This window comes from Typopeltis vanoorti, chromosome 19 (assembly GCF_054136105.1).
Source record: "Typopeltis vanoorti isolate ZY-2024b chromosome 19, IOZ_Tvanoo_1.0, whole genome shotgun sequence".
Taxonomy (NCBI): domain Eukaryota; kingdom Metazoa; phylum Arthropoda; class Arachnida; order Uropygi; family Thelyphonidae; genus Typopeltis; species Typopeltis vanoorti.
This window is the reverse complement of record NC_143567.1, coordinates 75,166,106-75,191,194: the sequence shown is the minus strand read 5'-3', so window position 1 is coordinate 75,191,194 and position 25,089 is coordinate 75,166,106. Positions and strand designations below refer to the sequence as shown.

At 37.5% G+C, this 25,089-nt stretch overlaps 1 protein-coding gene across 2 annotated transcripts in view; it reads left to right on the top strand.

Annotated features, from left to right (window-relative positions):
- The first annotated feature begins 13,982 nt into the window (after window positions 1-13,982).
- The window catches only part of LOC150096252 (proteasomal ATPase-associated factor 1-like), a 147,726-nt gene continuing 136,619 nt past the window's right edge, over window positions 13,983-25,089 (top strand). For both annotated transcript variants that reach the window (XM_090408880.1, XM_090408879.1), the window contains exon 1: window positions 13,983-14,243. In XM_090408880.1, coding sequence (XP_090265006.1) covers window positions 14,179-14,243 — 65 coding nt within the window. In that variant the 5' untranslated portion in view covers window positions 13,983-14,178. The remainder of the gene's footprint in view (window positions 14,244-25,089) is intronic.

The window sequence follows — 25,089 nt, the reverse complement described above, 5'->3', positions numbered from 1 at the left end:
GCTGGCAACCACCACCACGTGGATGAAGATGGCCAGTAAATGCAACAGCTGTAGTAAGATGGCGCTTTTGATCATCGTTTTCGCGGGCGATTTGTATAGCAGCATTTAGAGAGCGATGAACATGATATATTGTTAATATCACATTTTAATCTACGAAGTGCTTATTTAATAGTTACATTTGAAATTGGGAATTCGTGCATTAAATATGTCTGTGATCGTTCTTCTATATATATATATAGAGAGAGACATTTTTCTAAGCCTTTTTTCGACCGGTTCCCGAATTAGTCGATCTCTGGAACGGGCAAGCAGGTTTTTCCTCCCGGAAACTCGGGTTTTTCATCCTGTAAACTCAAGAAAATCGACCGTAGAACCCACATTATTTCAGACATTAAATATATTGTGTTACGGTTAGGGACCACGAGATGGCGGCACATTTGAGCCGTCTCTCTTCACTGAGTACCGCTTAATTAGTGATAGCCTTGGGCCATCTATCTCTGATTGGTACCAGTGGAGATTGAACTGCCCACTCAGTCTCCAAAAGTTAGATAGGGCTAAATGGCCTCGCCTACTCCCCGTATACGGGAATAAAAAGGCGTTAGCTGATTTTTTAATATATATATATATATATATATATATACTCTATAATATAAAATGATAATTAAAATTAAGTGACATTACATCCCAATTTGTTCTGCTACAAAACCTTCATATTAAATCTAGGTCTACCTACTCACTGATGAGACCTCAGTAAAGGTTGAAATCAATCTAGGTAGTGACCTTCTCTCATAATGAAAAACAGTAATACAGCTGCTAGGAGGCTGGGCGACACATTATGGGTAAATACCAAGAACAGTGAACGGAGCCTGCTCCACCCTTACTATGAGTTGCCTATGTGTTGCACTACCAGGTGGGCTATGAGATGCTTGGTGTTGTACTATCCAGGTATTTCCTTCATATCAGTTCATATTAAAATTAAAAAAAATAACCACTAATAACTAAAATAATAACTATCCAGGTTTGCTGGACGTGTATATACGTCCAGCAAAAAAAATGGTACACTTACATACATTAATTTCATGGAATGCATACAGCAGTTCCTGTTAGCTTTATATTCTAAGGAAAAAACAATGTATTTCAAATGGAAGTGGGAGGCCTCACAAATTTTTCAGCAGCCTCTAGTTTTTATAGCATGAATTTAATATTTATAAATAAGTATTTTTTTTTTTGCAACTATTATAATTATTATTACGGGCAACTCCAAGGAGTCCTTAGACTAATCGAGGAAGGCTCTAAACAACTACTCAACATCCACACAGTGAACTCATTGACAGTCATGGCACCCACAACAGACTCTGGCAAACTTATTTCACTCGTTCACCACTCTTCAAGTAAAAAACATAGTTCTAACACCCTTGCTGACCACACTCTCTTGGACTAGGGGCCATCCAGTTTCCATGGATGGCCCCTATATATATATAACGATCTTCTATGTATATATATATATATATATATATATAGAACGATTATATATATATATATCATCGTTCATCGCACGGAGGATGGGGAACAGGAGATGTTTAGACAGCTAAGTTTGGCAAGTGCAAGAAGAATGATTGTTATGGGAGATTTTAAGTACAGTAGTATATTGAGAGAGGAAGATGATGTAGCAATAGTGGAATGGAATTTTTAGAATTCTTGGGGGGAAAATGTCTTAGGCAACATGTAACAGAGGAAACAAGAGGTTCAAGAGTTTTAGATTTGGTTATAGCATCAGAAGAGTTGATAATAACTGAGATGACATCTCTCCCACCAGTTGGAGAGAGTGACCATATGGTTTTGACTTGGAAAATCAATAGACATGCAGGAGTATCAAAGAGACGGGAATTCATGTGGAATTATAATGCAGGTGATTATAATAGTCTTAAACGTCAACTTCGGGAAGTTTCATGGAGGGAGGAATTGGAAGGCCGGGATATCGTTAGTGCGTGGGAAATTGTGAAAGAATATTTGTTAGCAGCAATGGTAAGTTGTATACCTCGAGTGAAGAAGAGGACACAATTTGGAGTAAAGTGGATGACAAACAATATTAAACAGGAATTGCATGTGAAAAAGAGGCTATGGAAGAGATATAAGGAGACGGGTGTAGAGAGGATTCGTGAAGAATATAAGACACAAGCCAGAAGAGTGACTAGTGTGGTAAGGAAAGCGAAACTGGAATATGAGAGGAGATTGGCCCTAAGATCCAAAGAAAATCCTAGGGAATTTATTTAGATATGTGACCAGTAGGAGGAGAAATGACTGTGGAAGAATGATATTGTGGGATAAAAATGGGAATAGAGTGAGTGATGCAGAGGATATAGTGGAATTGTTCAATGACCACTTTATTGGAGTATTTCATCCTGGAGGAGTCAGTTTTAATGTTAGAGGGATAGGGCAGGTTCAAGGTTTAGAGGTACAGGAGGAGAGTGTGTTTCAGATAGTGAGAACTCTGGATGTCAATAAAGCTTTGGGACTGGATGGTATTTCACCACGAGCTTTGAGAGAATGTGCTAGGGAACTGACAGTACCTTTAACCTGGCTTTTCAATGAAAGTCTGGCTGCAGGAAAGGTGCCCAGGGAATGAAAGGAAGGTAAGATAGTGCCATTGCATAAGGGTGGTAACAGACTGGAAATGTCTAATTATAGACCAGTCTGTGTGTCGTCAGTAGTTGTTAAGATCTTGGAGAAAGTAGTGAGGAACCGTATACAGCATTGGGCAGATGAGGGTAATGTTATCTGTGAGAGTCAACATGGATTTGTGAAAGGGCGCTCTTGTTTTAGCAATATGCTATCCTTTTATAATAAAGTTACAAGAACATTAGATGAGGGAAAGGCATATACTGCAATTTTCTTAGACTCAGTAAAGGCATTTGCAGGGTGCCACATGATAAGCTGATATTTAAGTTGCAACACATGGGTCTGGACGTCAGATTGGTCAACTGGATTCAGGATTGGCTGTCTGATAGGTATCAGAGTTGTGTATGGTGGAGAAGTTTCAAGGAGACAGAAGGTTACAAGTGGGATCCCACAGGGCTCAATACTAGGACCTATATTGTTTAACCTTTATATCAATGGCATTGCCAGTGGATTGCAAGGGGATATTCAATTGTTTGCGGATGATGCGAAGCTGGGAAGGATTATTAGTAATGGTGCAGATGTGGTAGCCGTGCAAGAGGATTTGAATAAGCTAGACATATTGGCAAATGAATGGGGGTGTCAGTTTAATGCAGCAAAATGTAAGGTCTTGAGGTTTGGGAAACATCGATGGGATGCTGCATACTCTATGGGAGGAGTTATACTGGAGGAAGTTGGGGAGACAAGAGATCTGGGGTGGATGATTGATAGAAACCTGAAGTTTAGGGGACATATTGCAAAGGTGGTGAAGGTAACACAGAGGATTGCTGCAATTATGAGAAGGACACTGACCTTCAGAGATAAGAGGGTTATCATTCCATTGTATAAGTTTCTGATCAGACCACACTTGGATTATTGTTCTCAGATTTGGTCCCCAGGATTTGAAGGGGATAAATTAACTGTGGAAAAGATACAAAGACGGATGACAAAGATGGTTTCAGGACTGTACAAGGTTAGTTATGAGAATCGGCTGAGGGAATGTGGACTGCAGAGTTTGGCGGATAGAAGAAGGAGAGGTGATATGATTGAGACTTTTAAACTGTTGAGAGGTTGTTACAGGGTTGACACTGGGGAGTTCTTTCCCTTGGCTGAACAGCGGGAGGGAGTGATGACAAGAGGCCATCCCTGGAAGTTACGAAAGGAAACTGTGAGCAAGAGGGTGAGGAGTGGTTTCTTTGCATGGAGGGTGGTTGAGCTGTGGAATGCATTGCCTGATAGAGTAGTGAGGGCGAGAACGGTCAATGAGTTTAAGGAGTGGTATGATAGGCTTTGTATTTCTTAGGGGGGGAACCTCCCCCTCGATGAGTCTTGACAGACTTTATGTTCTTAGGAATGACCTCCCACAATGAGTCTTTTGACTCCATGGAGGCCTGAATAATAATAATAATAATAATAATAATATGAAACTCCGTAGATATGGAGAAAATATATGAGCGATATTCTGCACAGACTGAATCAGAATTTATGCTAATTATGAACATTTCCAATTAACCCCTTTCTCTCTCTCTCTCTCCCATGAATTATAAAGAACTACTCTAATTTTCTACTGCAAGTTTTCACTAGACAGTAATCAATATCTATTTTTTCATTTTAACGTTTATTAAAATAAGAATACCAAGAATATTGTTGTATTCGGCGAATTCCGGCGTATTTCTTTGTGGGTGTGTGTTGACATTATTCCCAGTTAATAAAATAAAATATAATAATAAACAAATTCAGTAGTGGAGTGGCAGTTTGTTTCTTAAAAAAATCAAATACTGACAATGTTACTGCGACTGGATATAATTTTTTATATTTTCATCATCACAAACACTAGAAAATAAACTTCTTTTCCCAGGAAACACTTTGTCTCCGAAATAATAGACAATAATGTTCTCAGCTGGAGGTAAATGATAAAAGCTTAGATTACTCTCAATGCTATTGAGAAAGAATGGTTGTATTCCTTCAGAAGTCGCATTAAACAGCCTCAAGCATTTCGAATTAATTCATCTATATTGATTGTAGATGCAATAGCATGCTATATAGATATTATTATTATTAGACCAGTGAGTCGTTCCTGAGCCATCTTAGAGCGAGTGTAATTTTTTTTAAGTTTTAATTTTGAGAAACTCGTGGGAAAAATTGCGAAAATATGTAGGATCATCAGCGAGCAGCAGGACGGCTTGACTTATCTAATTTTTTGGTTTTTTAATTAGTAATCAAGGTTTTACCAATTTTTTTCGAAGGTTGTAATTTTCCCCCGAAATATGTAGCAAAATCTGGCTCCCAGAAGTTCGCCTAATAGTAAAACCGGACCTTTGCATAAGAATCCACCTTTTCTCTTTTTTTGTGGGGGAAGGATCCACCTATTAATCTGCTGATGTTAAAAAAAAAATATTTTCAGTATCGTTCATAACACAATTGTTACGAACGGAAAGCGCTTAGGTTAGGCAGCATACTCATGCATTTTATTGTACTAAAAGTACATAGCTATTTCAAAATTTGCCACCGATCTTAACTAGCTGAAATATCTTTTAAAAATATGCGGTCATTTCTTGTTTGTACTGATATGTCAAATAATGATGATGATGATAATAATGATAAGAAAAGATGCGATACTTTCATTGAGTGGAGATTATCAGAATAAAGTAATTTATAATGTACTTTCTTTGTGTGATTTTAGAAAAGTGCACATCATTATTTTCTGGCTATTACTGTCAACTGAACATCGGAAATAATGGAAATGACTAACTATAGGGGATTTGTAATGGTTTTGACCTCCTGACTAGAAGAGTGAACCTGTGTTACTTTGGATTTCCTCAGTTAGGAAATTCAATCTAATATTTTGGTGATTTCCAAGATAGATGTATGCTTACAGCTTCAGATATACTGCTGCTGTTTGAGAACAATTATTTTCATATATTTAGTAACTCATTCCGCTTTTATGAATGTGATATATATATAATGTGAAAATGTGGTGTATATATATATATATATATATATATATACACCACATTACATAAGGTTGTAATATAAACACACTACTAGTTTCGGCCTGTAACAGCCTTCTTCATGTGACATTATAAAAGAAAAACACTAAACATTGAGGATTAAAAGACTATGAACAACATAGACAGTCTTTATACATAATTAGCATGAAAACGTTTTAGTGGTATTTGAAGCTATTCTTTCGTTTGTTGCATTGTTGGGAGAGTGCGTGCTTGCTGCATCACGTGAACGCCAGTACATGATTACAGCTGAATGACTATCCGGGAGGTTGTAGCTTAAGTTGTTATTTAGATGAACAGGATTGAAGATGATTTCTCTCGATTCCACAATTTTTCTCTCTATTTCGTCACTGCAACGGAAGATGTTTGTAGATTTTTCCAGCAGACTTTGTGACTTTGGTTATTATCATTAGGATTAGCCGAGAAGAGGATATGACTTGATAATGCACTTGCTCGCTGTCTCTTGTAAGTAATGTCTCTCATGTGTTCTTCCATACGCATTTCGACAGATTTGTCTGTCTGCCCGAAATAAGGAATATCGCAGTCACATAATATTTTATATACGCCAGGGTATTTATAAATATATATATATATATATTTATTTATTTATTTATTATTTCCCGTGGTGAAATGGCGCCCCTATTTTCATGTGCCCTTGTGCGGTGCACAATCTGCACAACCACACGGCTCGGCCATGACTGTAATTAGGGAGAAAATTTAACTTGTTGATATTTCAAACTGATGGGAAGTTAGTTTAGTGTGATTGAAGCTGGGCAGTTTGTGAGTGTTGGCCAGTGGCTGCTCTAGTTTTTACATGGTTAGAAGAAAGTGGATTCGCAACAAAGGCTTCCTTCGTGCGATCAAGCGCTATGGTGTGTAAACGCCACACCCACTGAGCTACACAGGCTCTAAATAACAATAATAATAATAATTTTTAATTTTTTTTTATCGATCTCTCAAATATTTACATATATACAATGATCATCTTTAATAACATTCAGTATATTATTTAACAAGGTTCAGCACTGAGTGCTACATATAATGGGATTTCAATAATAATGATGATAACATAGTTTTTTTGCTATTTTTTTAAAATAACAATCAGAGTAATAATTTACGATTATATAGTTCAGAGTCACACAAGTTATATCATATTACATGTTGTAGTTGACTATTTTTTTTTTCTTCAAAGTTTGAGAAAGTGTGATTATACAAAGTATTTACACATATGCAATTAAAATATTATATTTCTTAATTCTCACAAACATACAATGTAAACTCATTATTTACATAATTTTTTAATAATAAGAATAATTTATTACATTATTTTTATGTTACATAGTAATATATGTTAATGATATTATCACATAATAATCAGTATCTTCAGTATCTTCTTTATTGTTATATACTTTACTCACTGTTTTGTTACATAATCTGCATTCTTTGATTATAAGAATTACGTGTAGATGAGTGAGGCGAGTTAATTTCACCTACTTCGAAGCTTGGGTAAGCTTTTATGAAGAGAGTGGGAGTTAGCCTTCATTATTTATGTTGTTGTTACCGTTATGTATGGGATGTAGGCATTGGATGCTGGTGATTTGTGATGTGTATATTAGTGTTAATGGTATATTAACATTGTTGATATATTTTCCAGAGTTCGTGTTTTAATGTTCTGTAGTTATTTATATGTTTTAAATTTCTTGGTAAGTTGTTGAGTTCAGGACCGGCTTTCTCTATAAAGGGCCCCGGGTGCAAGAAACCTTTTGAGGCCCTAAAATATTTTTCAAAGATAAAAATTAAGGGATTCCAAATAAACGTATTGTAAAACCTCTTACCTGCAATTGATTTTGGCACAGGAAAACAAAACAAAACAAACAAACCACATTCGAAATATAATACATTTCCTCAAATGTGTACCGACTGTGCCCACTCGATGGTGGGGCCCGGGTGCATTGCACCTACTATACTCCCCCCCTATATGGCCGGCCCTGGTTGAGTTGCGTGGGTATCTGATGTGATCTCACAAAAGAACTGTATGAGTTGTTGAAGGGTGTAGGGATGTAGAGAGTTGTTGTAGGTCATGTTATACGATATGTGTTTCTGTTGTTTCTATAAGTGATGTTCAAGTAATTCCTTGTTAATGTCATGTAGTGTTTCAGGTTTTTAATGATCAGGATTCTGTGTATCGACATGTGTTGGTCGGATATTGGTTGTTGCGTGTAAGGTATCCAAATCCTGTTGACACAATTTTCCTGTGTAATGATTCTAATTTTCTTATGTGGCTGTTTGATGTGTTTGCATAGATTGTTATACCATATCTGAGTAGGGATTCGCAGATACCCTGCTATAGGAGTTTTTTTATGTTAGATGGAATAATGTCTAATAGAGACCAAGGTATTTTGCATGTGTTACAGGTTTGATTTCGGGACACTGGCAGGTATTTTTGTTGTTAATGCAGCACTATGTGTGACAGTGTATCGATAGTGGTGCGGGACGCATAATTCTTGGGTTGTGTATTATCAACATCTGTGTTTTGGTGCCGTTGATCAGAATTGCGTTTTGGTAGAAGTATGTTGTGATTTCATTTAGGTCTTGTTGTGCTTTGAAGAGAGTCGTGTTGATGTCTGTGTGGATTGCTAGTAGTGCGATGTCATCTGCGTACTGAAATATTTGACTTCTTATGGGCATGTTATGAACATCGTTAATGTATATGTTGAATAGAGTGGGTGATAACATGGCACCTTGAGGAACACTGTGTTTTATTTGTATACCCGGCTGTGACATGTACCTATGTTTGTTACTTTTGTTCTGTTTGAGAGGTAGTTCCTGAACCATGTATGCAGTGTTCCTCTTATACCTATTGAGTATAGTTTGGTGAATAGTATGTCATGTTCAAGTGTATCAAATGCTTTGGTTAAGCCATGCAGTATAAGAAAGGCATACTTGTTTTTGTCGAGAGCTTTGTTTAATGTGTCGGCGATGTCTTCTAATAAAGAGATGGTGTTTTTTGTTTCCCGAAAGCCGTATTGGTTTTGTGAGATGATGTTGTACTTCTGTAAATAGTTCTGTAGTGTCTGGTGTGTGTTATTTTTTCTAGAATTTTTGAGATGACTGGTAGTGTAGCTATTGGTCTGTAGTAGTAGTAGTAATAATAATAATAATAATATTTTTATTTATTTACTTATTATTTTTTTTATTGATTGCTAAAATAGTTATACATACAATAAACATCTTGTGTGACATTGCACCTTATAATTTTACAGAGTTCAGCACTAAGTCTGCAATTCCTACATTGGATTTCAATTAAAATGTTTAATATTACTTTTTTGCCTTTATATTATGTATTTACAACACGTGTTCTTCCAATATTAACAATGAAGATCAAACAGAATTTTTTGTATAATTTTTTATTTTTTTATTTATTTTTTATTTTTTTTAAAGTTTGAGAAAGTGTGATTATAGATACAAATTTCTGCATTTGCTTATAAGGATTACTTGTAGATGATGATGATGATGATGATGATGATAGGTTCTAGTCTAGTCGCTGATTGGAGGAACTTTTTCTAAGTCTATCTTCGACCGGTTCCCGAGTTAGTCGATCTCTGGCACAGACAAGCGGGTTTTTCCTCCCGAAAACTCGGGTTTTTCGTCCCGTAAACTCAAGAAAATCGACCGTAGTACCCACATTATTTCAGACAGTGACATATCTTGTCAGGGTTAGGTACCAAGAAATGGTAGCACTTGTTTGCCAGCCTCTTCATCGGTGGCTGCTATAATTAATGATAGACATGGGCCAGCTCTCTCTGATTGGCTACCGGTGGAGATTGAACTGCCCACTCAGTCCCCAAAAGCTAGATAGGGTATAAAGGCCTCACCTACTCCCTATTAGGGAATAAAAGGCGTTTAGTTTTTTAATTTTTTTTAATAATAATAATAATCCATCCATCTACAAGGCCCAACTTTCCTAATTGGGTTGTTGGGGCAGTAACTGTAAGAGGGACTTCTAATGGTCATGATCCTCCGACACCAAGCTAAGGTATTCTGGCTTAACTCCCAGACGTGTCCACCCAAGGTTTTGGATATAATTTATCAAGCGAGTCCTTGGTCTTCCCAGTGGCCGTCCATCAAATCACAAGGAGGGCCTGCTTGCAGGGCCTCTCTTGTGCCATTCTGACCAGGTGCTCGTACCATCGTAACTGTGATCTCGCAACACGGAGAAGCAGCAGTTGAGTATTGTGGGTTTCCCAATTTACAGAGCTTCTCACCATACTGAGTCTTGTCTGCCCTACAACCCCTCGAAGGAACCTCATTTCAACCTTAGATTTGTGTCCGCTTTCTTTCAATCATTTTCCAGCTCTCATGATCATGGGTAAGGACGGGGATAAACTGTATTGAACACAGCCAGTTTTGACTTCTCTCTTAACTCCCGCACGACTAAACTCCCGCAATATTGTGCTTGCTGAGCCGATTCCAGTATCTAGCTCTACGTCCCACATTCTATCACTCGTGAATATGGCGCCAAGGTATTTAAACTACTCTACCTGCCTCAGTGGGACTCCAATCACATGTAGAGTGCACTGGGATGGTTGTCTTGAGACTACAAATGTTTACGTTTTGGACACAGTGATCTTCATCCCGGCTTCTGCACAAACAGCTACAAACCTATCCAGGATCCACTGTAGGTCATCTGTGGAAGAGCTAAGCAGAACTATGTTATCTGCAAAAAGCAGACATCCAATGCTACATCTTCCAGTTCTGACACGCTCACTGCCTAGGCTGTGCTTATCAATCCAGTCCATAAATATTATGAAAAGGAGAGATGACAGAACACACTCTTGTCAGAGACCAACGGAGGCTGTGCAAGATTTTAGACATTGTGCAATTTACCTTGACACAAAACTCTGGGCATTCATACATGGACTTGATGGCAGCTTATAGTTGGCCATCCAAACCATACTCCTGTACTGCTTGCCAAAGCATATCCCGAGGAACCGGGTCATATGCCTTCTCCAAGTGCACAAAACATGTGTAGACATTCTTGGCATATTCCCAAGATTTCGCAAAGACTTGCCTTAAAGTGAAGTTGTGCCTTTACCAGGATGAAAGCCACATTGTTCTTCTTGGAACTATGACTCAATTATGCTCCTTCCAAGCACCTAGCATATACTTTCCTCACAGGCTGAGCAGAGAGATGCCAGGATAGTTGCTGCAATCTCTCTGGTCTCCCTTCTTGAAACCTGTCTGCCACTGCTTTGGTGCTCGCTCAGATATCCAAGCAGCCTGCCTCACTCGAGTCAGACAAAGAACACCTCTCGATTTATGGATTTTAGCATTTTGGGTCGAATTTCATCGTCACCAGCAGCCCTGCACGAATTTAGCGATTTTATTGCTAAATGGGGCCTCTTCAGCTGTGAGAGCAGTCATTACCCCGATCTGTACCTTTTTGATTTCCACAGCTGCCAGGCCATCTGAGTTAAGACGGCTCTCTTAAAGTGCACCATCAGAGGCCTTAATTGCCCTTGCTGTGCACGATTTCCTCCCTCGAAGGCGACTGATGGTCTGCCAGAATACCTTGTTTACATTTGCATAGGATGAGTCTAATCTTTCTCGAAAAGGATTCCCAAGCCTTCTGCTTTGCTGTTTTTACTGCCTCAGCAGCAGCGTTTCGCACCTCAGTGTATAACCTGACTCTAAGCCATATTAGGTAGGCCTCTTTTTTTTCTGCCAGGACAGCTTTTTGGACCTCTTGGTACCAACAAGGTGTCCTTTTTTCACTGCCCATCACCACGCCGAGCCGATTTTTGCCACAGCATGAGAGTGCAGAGGCAGTGACAGCTGTTCTGGACAGCTCCCACTCCTCAACATCTGCAGTATGTCTGGGAATCTCTTTGACCCTAGAGGAGATGTTATCTGTAAATTTATTCCTCACAACCTCATTTTCCAATGCCTCCCATTTTATGCGGTATCAACTGCTTAGGTCCACCAGCGTTGATAGTAGCATTCGGTTTCTGTTACTGTTGAGTGCAGACAACAAGGTGATAGTCAGTTGACAGTTCTGACCCCTCTCCTTACCCGAAGGAGCAGCACTGAGTAAAATAGGTCTGCTGAGACTATAAAGAAGTCAATCAGAGACCTTTGTTCAAGTGTGTCCCTGTACCAGGTATATTATGGACTTCTCAGTGCTGGACGAAGGTATTCATTATAGACAGTCTGTTTGTACAGCAGAAGTCCAATAATTTCAACCCAATCGCGTTAAGGTCAAGGGCTCCGTTCCTCCAAACTACACCCCCTCCATGTCTGGTCATCTGTTCCAACATGTGCATTGAAGTCACCCATTATCAGGACTGATTCCATGTCTGCCAACTGGTCAAATCAGCATCCATTCCCTCTAAGAAGGCAGAGTATTCTGACTCCAGATTAGGTGCGTAAACTTGCAGTACAGCCAAGTTGTGGTTTCATCTGGAGTCTTAACACACATACTCGTCCCCCCAATGGGATGGGATTCACTTAGCAACACAGTCTGACAGCCGGGGGCTTGTGGGTATCCCCACATCTGCATGATCAAACATTGTCAAGCTCACACCAGAATAGTAGTAGAGCTTCCACCCCTCAACAAGTCGACAGTTGCAGAGCCTCTCCTCTTGTTCGAAGAAAGCCCGACTAAATCTAGTTGGTAGCGCTTGGCTTTCTCGACCAGTTCCTTTTCCTTCCCTGTCAGAGAAAAGATGTTCCAGTTGCCTAAAGCCATAGTCTGGTGCCGTTGTCTTTGCTATTTCCGTCCTTTTGCAGCCCGATTCTTTGTGCTGCCTAAACACCTCCCCAAACAGGTAGCGAGCCATTGATGGAGTTTACTTTTGCAGAGTGCTGAGGAATTGCATCTAAAGGAGACTGTAACATAATTTTCGAACGGATCCCTTTGCCTAAAACCCAAACGTGTCCCTTGGTAACCCGCGCGACGGACAATGCGGTATGATCATTGTATGATGACCTGACCATGTTACAGTGTTTGGTAATGCCCTATTAGCACTATCGCCTCAGTTTGGGTCTGCTCAGGTTTCCCCTCATTGCAGCTAGCTTACATATCTGCAAGCCGTTCCACTATCCACCACCTGCAGACCCGCCCAGTAGCTGAGAATTATTATTTTGTCCTATAATAATAATAATGATAATAATAATAATAATAATAATAATAATAATAATAATAATAACAATAATAATAATATTATTATTATTATTGTTGTTGTTGTTGTTGTTGTTGTTGTTGTTGTTGTTGTTATCGATGACATACTACTTCTGAAATTGAGGAGGATAGGAATGGATAGTTAGTTGGATGGTAAGAAATAGTTAATTTTTATTTTAATTCAAGGCCTCCGTATCTTAGTAGTAGTAAAAAAAGTTACCCTAGTCACTGACTACAGTAACGTTTTCTAAGCTTTTCTTCAACTAACTCCTGAGTAAGTTGAGGTCTGGCATGAAGAAGAGGATTTTTCTCCAAAACTCGGGTTTTCGTCCATAAACTCAAGAAAATCGACTGGAGTATCTACACTATATCAGACAATAACATACCCTATTAGCGTTAGGGTCGCGAGACAGTAGCACTTGTTTACTATTCTGTTCATCGGTTGCTGCTTAGAATCCGTGTTAGTCTCGGGCAAGCTATTTCTGCTTGGTTCGGAGATTGATCTGCGCACACAGTCTCCAAAAAGTTGATTGATTGATCTTGCCCTTTCAGTCGTTTCCGACCGTAGTTTGGCATTTGTAGGCATTGTCCACAAAGTATTTCTGGTGAGATTTTTTACAGGGTAGTTCACCATTGCTTTTCCCAACCACCCAATTTTATCGTGCTCGGGACCGGCATATAGCTGGGACATATTCATGACTATAATCCATGTGTGTTCACGGGTCCGGTTTGCCTCTTCTTATGGACGAAAAATCCGAGATTCCAGGTGAAAAAAAAACCCTACGCGACCGGCTAACTCACCTTTGGTCGAAATAGACCAGATGAAGTTCCTCACGTCACTGATGGGAATCGACCAAAGGGCTTCGTCTATACTGACTGAGCTAAGGAGACCCAAAAAGTTAGATAGGGCTGAAACAGTCTCACCTACTCCTTTAAAGAGAATGAAAGGGCGTTAGCTGATTTGATTATTTTATTTTATACGTTTCTTGTTTTCGTAATAAAGTTTTCTTCAGTTGTTCAAAAATAACATTTATTTCTTTTTTTTAAATTTATGAACTCTAACTCAAAAAATATTTAGATCAAATTCTTTTTTCTGCTAAAAATGTGCTGTATTTTTGTGTTTTGAATTGACAGGAATTCAGATTGCCTCCCTCACCAGTATATGCATGCGTACACACACAAACATGCATGGAACCTTTACTGGATATTGACGAATTTGTTAAGATTTTTCTGTAGTCAATGTATAAATAATGATCTATTTATTTTGTATGGTAATCTTTGAAGTATATTGTTAGTAACGCAAAATCGCGGTTTTCTCGATTCCCTAAAATAACAATAATGGCTCCTACGACAGTAAGCAGGCCATTTCTTGGTGTGCAGTGTGACTGGAACGAAGTTTTGCGGTACAGTAATTATAGGTTTAATTATTCTAATTCTCATTACTTGTTATGCCACTAGTGTAATCACATCCTCCCTGTAATCATCAGATTCCATAATAAACGTCACTGTTCATTTTACGCATTACCCAAATATTTTAAATCATTTCTCCCGAAAGTATATGGAAAGTGGGATTATTTTATATTTGTTTACATGAACGCTGACATATGTAATAATGATGAGATACGTTCAATAACATGCCGGCAGGTATGGACCATAAAAGAAAATGTGAAGGCTTGATCCCATCGGGGACAGTTCGGATCTCAAGTTTTTAAGTTATTAAAGGGAACATTTGTATAATAACCATCAGAAAACAATATTTTTCTTAATTGCAAAAAAGAGAAAAGGAAATGTGTTTGTGTGTATTATTATTATTCATCACGAACCATGGGCTCACTGCCCGTTGATGTCTGATTATTATTATTAGTGACATCTAACTCTCAGGAAATCAAGGATTCATCAAAGGAAAGAAAAATCTAGCTTTCACGCCTGTAGTATGATTTAAATAAATTGGCATTATGTGCAAAGGATAATGATTGTCAGTTTAATGTTGCAAAATGTAAAGTTATGCACTTCTGATTGAAAAGGTTGCATATGGTGTATCATGTCGATGGCATTGGTTTGCAGGAAATTGATGAGACTAGCAGCTTGGGGATAATGGTGGACAAAGAGTTAAAGTTCAGAGGGCACATTGCAACAGTTGGAAAATAGCTGAAGGAATTGTTAAAAATACCAAGCTATTTTATACCTGGTTTTACTCCATTTCCCAAGTAAGCAAACAGACAAACAAGTCAAGTTTGCGCCTGCACGTATTCGAAGTCTAACTAACCCTCAAAGTAGTGCAAGACCAAGGCAGCTCTTGGTAAAAGTAGAATAAGCTCTGATCACTAATCTTAATATTTACCCTTAATGCAAAGCACAGAGCTTATTCTACTTTTACCAAGAGCTGCCTTGGTCTTGCACTACTTTGAGGGTCAGTTAGACTTCCAATACATGCAGGCACAAACTTGACTTGTTTCTCTGTTTGCTTACTTGGGAAATGGAGTAAAACCAGGTATAAAATTGCTTGGTATTTTTTAACATTTATTATACCCAAGGTAAAATACTTCCTAGCTGAAGGAATTACTTGGATGTTGAAAAACGCACTAACAAGTAAAGAAAACAAAGTTATTATCTCTCTTTATAAGGCTATGATTCGGCTATATGTCGACTACTGTGCACAGTTTTCATCACGTGTTTCTTGGGGATCGGGAAGTGGTGGGGTGGATTCAGAGACAAGTGACAGGTCTGTGGGATGTTCCATACGGGGATAGATTGAGGGTGTGTGGGTTACAGAGTTTAGCTGAGAGGCAGAGGAGAGGAGATATGATAGAAACTTATGAGTTACTAAACAGATACTATAAGATTGACACAAGAAAATTTTCAATACATGGAGAGCAGGGGTAAAACATGGGATCCCACTTGGAAGTTGTCTAAGAGTGTGGTTAGTAAGGGTGTGTGTGTGGACTAAGTTCTTTTCTTGGAGAGTGTTGAATGATTGGACTGGATTGCCACAAGTGTTGTGAGCACTTCAACAGTGAATAGGTTTAAAGGGATGTATGATAGGTATTGTGTTAATGGATAGAATGGGTCTTCCGCAAAGGTTCTTTTGACTCCATGGAGTGCACATATAAATAATAATAATTATTATAATTTGGTAATGGAACTGCCCATGTATTCTGACCTAAGACCAAATTTAATTCTGATTAAAATGAATTTTTTTACAGATTACTCCAAAAGCATTTAAATGGCATGCTGGGAAAACATACTTTTAAGAAGGTAGGGATGATATGATGTTTGGTACTGAACTGATTGAATTGAAAAGCATATAGTAGGAAAAAGTTTGGAATATGAAGAACAAATATGTGAATGTAAAGATATAGACTCAGTGGCTAAAACAAAACAAAGCATGAATGGAATTAATTGCTGAGAGATAATGAATAAAATAGACAGTAGGAAATTATATGAGTGATTGTTTCATGCGAATTGTCCTCAGGTGTTAGGCAAAACTATTTATAACATCTGAAGATAATTCCCTCAAAATGGCCAGCACTCTTTCTTGCTGCTAGCTTTGTATGTAATATAAAATCTGCTAATGCCTTTTATTTTCTTATAGGGAGTAGCTGAGGCTGTTTTTAACCCTATCTAACTTTTGGAGACTGAGTGGGAAGTTCAAACTCCACCAGTAGCCAATCAGAGATAGCTATCACAAGACTATCACTAATTTTAAGTGGCATCCACTTAAGAGATGCAGAGAAATGCTGCCATCTTGTGGTCCCTAACATGATATATTTATTGTGTGAAATAGTATGGGTTCTACGATCAATTTTCTTGTGTTTATGGGATGAAGAGTCTGAGTTTCCAGGAGAAAAAAACTTGCTTGACTTTGCCCTAGATAGACTAACTTGGAACCCAATTGAAGAAAAGACTTATAAAAAGGTCCTTAGTTAGTGACTAGAATTGAATATAGATCTTTCTTCAGGTGGCATAGTGCTGTGGAAGCAAATGCCATTTCCACTGATTCGCACAGGCCTATATCAATGGCTTTGTATATATTTTATACAGTTTTTCCTTTTTATTCTTTTAACTTTTTAGCTTTCAAATTTTTAAAATTCTTAATCCTTCAAAATTCATTATCTACTTTATTCATTATTCCATTCACATATATATTTTTTGTCATGTATTGGCTATTGATTATATATCTTTATGTTCACACATTTGTTCTTTATTATTATTATGGATACCTCCATGGAGTCATAATACTCATCATAAGAGACCGACACAACCTTTCTAAATACAGTACTCATGACACCTTCCTTAAACTTATTCACTGTCAGGGAAGCACCTGCAACTAATTCTGGCAATCCTTTCCACTCATTCACCACTCTCCAAGTGAAAAAAGCTACTCTGCACCACCTTTAAACATTTTCTAGGGTCTTGGTCATGTATTGAAAAATCTCCTTTGTGTCATTCTTATAGAACTCTTTTCATAAGTGTAAGATTTTATGATTTTTTTCTCTTTTCTGCATATTCACTATACTTGACAACCCACTCACCTTCAACCTCTCCTCATCGGGAGTGTTTCACAGAGCTGTCACCAGCTTAGTCACTCATCTCTGAATCCTCTCCAGCATTTCTTAATCTCAAGAAACCCAGGTGATCAAATAATAGCTTTATGAAAAGAGATAATAACCTTCCCATCTTTACTTGTTAGTGTGTTTTTTAACACACTAATTACGAATGTCAACTCCCTGTTCACTATTATCACCCAAATCCCTAGCCTCATCAATTTCCTGTAGTCCAGTACCATACACAGTATGTAACCTTTTCAACCCAAAATACATAACCTTACATTTTGTATCATTAAATATGACAACCATTATCTTCAACTGTCTCTAATCCAGAGAATTTTAGTAATAATTCTCTGGATTAGAGAATGTGAGTGATTAGAGTGGTGACACCTTTTGGCAACTGGTATATGGTGATATGACTTCTGCATTTACTTCCACCTTAGTATCACCACCTCTGGGTCTGGCTCCCACTAACAAGACCTCAATAAAGGTCGAAACCGGTCTAAGTAGTGACCCTTCCCTTAATGCATAGCAGTATACATGTCTGCAAGGAGATGTTTTGCATTATGGGATACTAAGGCAAGTATCAGAACTTATCTCACCTTTACCATGAGTTGCCCCAGTCCTGAAAATACTTCAAGCGCAAACTTTGTTTGCATACACTTGGATAAAGAATTAAACCAAATATATAATTGACAACCATTATCCTTTGCCCACAATGCCAATTTATTTTTGGTATATTGCTCCAAATCCATGGAATTTTATTTTCTAAGCTATAGTAAGTTTTGTACAGTGGGTGAGCTAAAGTTTTTCTATTTTTTTTAAAATCAATTTTATATGTTTTTTAGTATTTTTAAATTTATTTTTACGTAGTCCAGCAACCCTTCTCTAGAGACCAAACATGGGACTTTTTCAAGCTACTTCAGGCCTCCAATAAGTGGAGCAGTGGTCTCACACTGGGTGATGAAATTCATCTCTCACTTAAAGACAATCCCAAACATCCAATTCCCTGGTGGGATTCAGACCTGCAGCTTGTTGATTGGAGAATAGGTATGCTAACCACTCAGCCAACCAGGCCTTGCAGGATGATTTAAATCATCCTGCAAGATATCTACATGAATTTTATCAACTATTACCCTCCCCACTTTTGCATCAGCAGCAAACTGAATATCTCCCTTAAATCTTTCTCTGTGTCATTAATATACAGATTAAAGGATAATCTTCATTTTCAGCTTTTTCTTACCATACATTTTTTGGCTCAGTCAGCTTTGGTACCAAACATCATGTATCCCTTGTTAAAAGTACACACCCAGGTATGGTATTTAAATACATTTAATATAATTTGGAAAAAAGTTCATTTTAATTCGAACTAAATTTAGTTTTAGGTGTAAATATCAGAGCAGCAACATTAGCAAATAAGTGTTATTTTTTGTTATTTTAGTAATATTTTTTGCAGCTTTTCTGCAGCTTCTTTATCCCCTCTGATCCCAGGAGACCAAATCTATACATATAGTACACCCACACTTGCTAGAGCTTCGCTTGGCTTTGGGCCAAGAATAGTCAATTCATGCTGAAGGGGAGAAAGAAATGAAGGATGTACGAATTGGTTGCCAGCATTGTTATACAAGCAAAATAGTTACCACTTTAAAAACTACAATGATCATAAAAGTGAAGTTAATTTTCTGACGTGTAATAATAAACAACTCATCCCACAATATGGATTGATTACCCTATTATCGGAATGGATCCTCCTGTTGACATGTGCAGAAATGTCGAAGGATCTCGTATCTGTGGGCATACCATAGTAGTCTAGGTGCAGTTGTATCAAGGCCCTGTAAAGAGGCAAAGTTACTTTCTTCTCCCTACTTGTCAATGTTCAGTTCAACATTGCAGCTATCCTCTGAAATGTATTTGTAATTTTTGCTATGTGACATTTGCCAAGATCCTAGCCTCATCAGTTTCTTCAAGCATAGTCTCCACTGATAGGATATAATATGCCATCGAATAGCTCATCATACCAAAGTTCATAACTTTGCACTTACTAACATTGAATTGAATTGAATTGATAACCATTATCATTTGCCCACGCTTCCTGCCTTTTGAATCATAGATGCAATATATCCTCTGTAGTGCAGTTGGAAGAATGACTGTACATTGCACCCTTCAATTGGAAAAGCCTAAGTTCAATTCTTGTTGTGATGGGAGGAATCTTAATTTTTTTTTTTTCCAAATGAAGGTGAGTTAGCTGATCAGGGTTTTTCATCCCACATACAGACAAATCGACCTTTAGAACACAAATTTACAAACAAAAAGTACTGGTGGTGTGGGCAGTAGATGGCATTGGTTAGATGGTGATGTTAGTGGCTGTTCGGTGTAGTTTTGGTGGACGCAGAGAGTTATAAAGTAGGTGCCTTCTCTCGATGAGTCTTTCGACTCCTTGGAGGTGTCATGAAATAACATTAAGAGTAATGGGAAGGAACTGACATGTTCAAAAATTTGTTTGTTAATATCACTACCATCCCTAATTGCCATTTTTTGCATTAACAAACAAATTTTTGAACATGTCAGTTCCTTCCCATTACTCTTCATGTATAGACTGAACAACTATTGTCCAGTGATTGATTCACAGGCTATACAACTGGTCACTTTAAATATGGCAGATTCTCCCCCCCCTTCCCACATCCCACTTTCTGATGCCTGTCCCTCAGCCACCCACTTTTCCAAGTTAATAGCTTATATTCCAAGACTATATTCCCCAGTTTATGCAACAGCCTTTCATATGGTTTTTCTCTCAAATTCCTTAGCAAAGTTCAACAATATATATATATAGTGTATCCATTTCCTTTATATGATTCAGCCATAACATTATTATAAACTAAGAGTATAATGCTTAGACAATGACCTCCAACCCATACTCTTTACTCAACTGAATTTGTCTATTAACCTATTTCCCTATCTGAGTTCATACCAACCATTCTATAATCTTTACAACTCCAGAGATACTGATAGGTTGATAGTTATATGTAACAATCTTTTCACTACCCTTGTGCAATGGGATTATTATACATTCTTTCCGTTCCTGTGGGATATTTCCTGAGCTGACACTCAAATTATACAAACATGCCAAGGGTCTAGCCAGTCCAACTGAACATTCCTTTTGCTTGCATGCTGATATTCTATTTGTTTCTCGTGTTGAATTCTTATTCAGGTTATGCATCATCTCTAGAACCTCCTTATGCACCTCTATCTCTGTTCTGTGTTTATTATTTGAACTCATTATTTGACACTCATTATTTGAACATTTGCTTCTGCTTCTGACACAAGAAGCAGATGCAAATCTGCATGCAGTGAAATTATTCTTCCACGTTCATTCTTTCTTTTACTTGCAGCATAATGATAAAATTCTTTTGGATTGCCTTTAGCCTGTATAGGTAATTTCTTTTTATATTCCAACTTAGCTTTCCATATAATGCTCATAACCTTTTGGCCTGCACTTTATGTATTTTATAACTTCTGTCACTCTTATCTCATGGTATTACTTTCACATCATCTTCTTATTGATCTTTTACATTAGATGCTGCATTATTTAAGCGTCTTTTCAATGCTTCCCATGCACTGCTAATATCCTACCATTTAATTACTGAACATGGTATTTTCCTTAGTTTCAGCATGTAACCTTTCCTAATTGGGACATCTGTAAACCTAGCTACTTCTCAGGTTAATACAGCATAATCACTGTTACCAGCTGATTGAAAATAATTGTATCCTTAACTGAGACCTTTTCTGACTCTCTCTCTCTCTCTCTCTCTCTCTGATCAAATCTAAGTTTAAGATACAATGATTACTTATTTAGTGCTATCAGAGTAATTTGATGCATTTCTTCCTCACCAGCAACTGAACTGTGAGGTCTGTAAAACACCCCACCACATATTTTATCCTGTTAGCTCCACTTATACCAGATAGCCGCAAACTCATTTCTGCATGGGACATTATTATTATTTTCATGAGAGTCTGCCTTAACTAGACTCAAATCATCTGTTTATTAATATTACCCCTTTCATATTTTTATCTCTTCTGTCCTTAAAAATACTATGTCCTCTACACTCAATTCCAGTTACTACATCTGACTGAGAGCCCAATTACACTAATGCCAACAATATTAGGCTACAAAATTCACCAAAGTGGATGCACCAAACTCAGTCCCTTTGTTCCTGATGCTCCTGGCATTTTTGTATTGGCGTAACAAGTTACCTCCTGGCTTTTTTCATTCATATGCTTTCATCTGCTTGGTTTAGATGAGCAACTTTTTCTTTCTCCATTCCAAGGGACACTCAAAAACACCCAAGCATACAGATCCCTCCCTTCACCAGATTCATAATCACATTCATTGATATTCACGTCATTATCATATTTGAATACCTACGCTAAACTTACACACGTTCTCGATGATAATTGGAGCAGTACGTTATGTTTGTGAATCTTTGGTAAACTATAAATTCTCAGGGAATGAACAAACAAAATGTACCACTCTGGCCGATAGTCGAAGGTTTAGACAGACCAATTATCATCTAGCCAAGAAACTAGCATCAACACTCAAGGAGTTGGTTGGTCATTCCTCCTTCTATGTTTAAAACACACAACACTTGTAAACAAAATCAAAGACATCACACTGGAAAAAAGTGATTTTTTAGTCAGTTGAGAATCTCTGCCCTCTTCACAAATGTTCCAGTCAATGATACAATTCTTCTGTTACAGGTATCACAGCGCCCTTTGCACATGTACTACATTCTAGCTATTTTGTGTGGCAAAACACTTTCTACCCACAAAAAGAAGGCACAGCCATGGGCTCACCATTATTCCCCCCCCCCCCCCCCCAGTTGCTGACTTTTATATGGAAGCTTTTGAGTAATGTGCCCTAGATTCCCTTAAAACCCAAAGTCTGGCTTAGATATGTTGATAATGTTTTTGATATCTGGTCCCATGGCCCCGGACATTAGACACATTCCTCAGCCACCTAAACAACACAAATGCATATAATTCATGATTGAGATTGAAAAGCAGAACATGCTTCCTTTTCTAGATACACTTGTCACATGTCTTCCTTCTTGCAGTGTTTCCTTCAGTGTTTACCGGAAGCCTACACATACTGGCCAATATATATACACATAAACTCCTACCACCACCAAACACCAAATCTAGGTGTCATTAACACACTAAAAAACAGGGATTTGAAGATTTGTTGTAATGAATAAGCACTTAAGATGAATGTAACATTATTAGCAATACCTTCCTAAAATATGGCTACAGCCAAAATACTATCAACAAAATTCTTCACAAGACCTCACCAAAAAAATAAATAAATAAACTAAACTAAACTACAGTAAAACTGTAACCATTCCATACATTAAAGGGATATCAGATAAAATAAACAGAATACTACAGAAATACAACCTTAAAGCCACCTTTAAATCTCCTGCAAAATTAAAGAACTTACTCAACTCATCCAAGGATCCATTCCCTCTGCTGGCTCACCCTGGAGTATACTGTATTCATTGCACCTGTAATTTGCTCTATATAGGAGAAAAAGGATACACAATTCCTATCAGAAAAAAGAACATAAACAGCACATTAAATTTAATAACTATGGTAAAGCCGACCTTTCTGATCATACCCTGAATACTCTACATAGAATTGACTGGAAAAGCACCTGTTGTTTATGTCACACCAAAATGTGGTATGAACGTAACTTTAAGGAGGCCTGTGAAATTCTTATCAACCATCCTAATCTTGACAATAATGATGGTCTAAAAATCCCAAGAATATGGAAGGCACATATTCTATCTGCATAACCTTTCTGCCTAAGAGTCAATTATAAATACGATTATAAGTAATCCAGGATCTTAACTCTAATATAAGAACTCTCATGTTAAATTAGGACATCACTTTTCTGTAATAAAATTATCTATATGAAATTGTTCTCTGATGATGTCATAAATAGAATATAGCTTTGATGTAGTTATTTTATTTATTTATTTATTTTATTTTTTTCACTAGAGATCAGTCTAGTAGAATAACCATTGATCAAACCATTGTCTCTTTGGTAATATCACACTGTATGTAATACAGTGTGATATTACATATCACACTGTATTACATACAGTGTGATATGTAATACAGTATATATAACTTGTCTCTGTATATATATGTCTATACTCCAGATGATAATGTTTTGACCTTAATATGAAGGTCAAAACATCAGGAAATTAAAATAATTATTTCTAACATGGCTGTAGTCTCCATAATTTGTCTGAAGCGAATGTTGATCACCATGTAACACTAAAGGAAAGAATGCAGTTCAGAAGAAGAGGCAGTATAAGAACAGTGGTGGTGGTGGTAATAGTTGCACCAGGAGTATGAAGAGCAAGCAAGAGAGTTAACTTCCTTGGTAAGGGTAGCAAAAGAGCAGTATGAGCAGCAGTTAACTAATAAAACCCAAAGAAATCCTAGGCAGATTTTTCAATAGGTGGCCAGTAGATGATAGAATGATTATGGAAAGATGTTACTTGTTGAAGAGAATGGCAGAATGATAACAACTGAGGAGGATATAGAGATATTAAAAGCAATTCATAAAGGTATTTTATCGTTGTGAAAGTAACATCAACCAGAACATTATAGTGGTAGGGAAGGAGCCACTGATGAGTGAGCAGAAGATATATGAGAAATTGAGTAAACTTGATGTCAGTAAGGCTGTAGGACTTGATGGTATATCACTGCATGTCTTGAGGGAATGTACACGAGTCTTAGCTTTTCCCAAGTTCCAAATAAGTGAAAAGAGGGCAAAATTATTCCACTTCATAAAGAGGGTTATATATTATTATTATTAACACCAACTCTCCATGGAGTCAAAAGACTCAATGTGAGAAACACACACACTGTTACATATAAAGCCCATCAAACTTTGCTTTAAACTCATTCAATCTATCTACATTCATCACAGTATCAGGCAATGCATTCCTCTCACCAACTACTCTCCATGAAAAGAATTTGCTCTTTATATCCCTGCTCATGCCCTCCTTATATGGTTTCCAGGAATGTCCCCTTGTTCTGCTCCCTTCCCCATTCTAAAATTTCTTCCACATTAATCCAGTAATAACCCTTGCCAACTTAAATGTCTCAATCATCTCCTCTCTTCTTCCTATTCACAAGGCTTTGCAAACTACATTCCCTCAGTCTGTCTTCATATCCCACATCCCAAAGGACAGTTATCACCTTAGTCAGTCTTCTCTGAATCCTTCCCAATATCCATCACCATGAAAACCAGGGGATAAAATCTGTGTATAATAATCCATACAAGCCTTATCAAGACCTTATACAATGGAACCAAAACCCTCCCTATTTCTGCAGTTACCAATTTCCTACTTTCATCCATTTGTGTCATCTTACTATAATCATTTATTCTTTAAGAATAAGGTTTTGAATTACAGGCAAATATATTTGTCTGGAGTTGTGGTAAAGGCATTAGAGAGGCTAGTGAGGACCATGATTCAGAATTAGGTTGACAACAACAACAGCATTTTCTTTGATGGACAGCATAGGTTTGCTAAAGGAGGATCGTGTTTTAGCAATCTACTTACTATAACAAGGTGACAGGTGAAGTGGATAAAGGAGATGCATATACAGTTGTATATTTTGATTGTGCTAA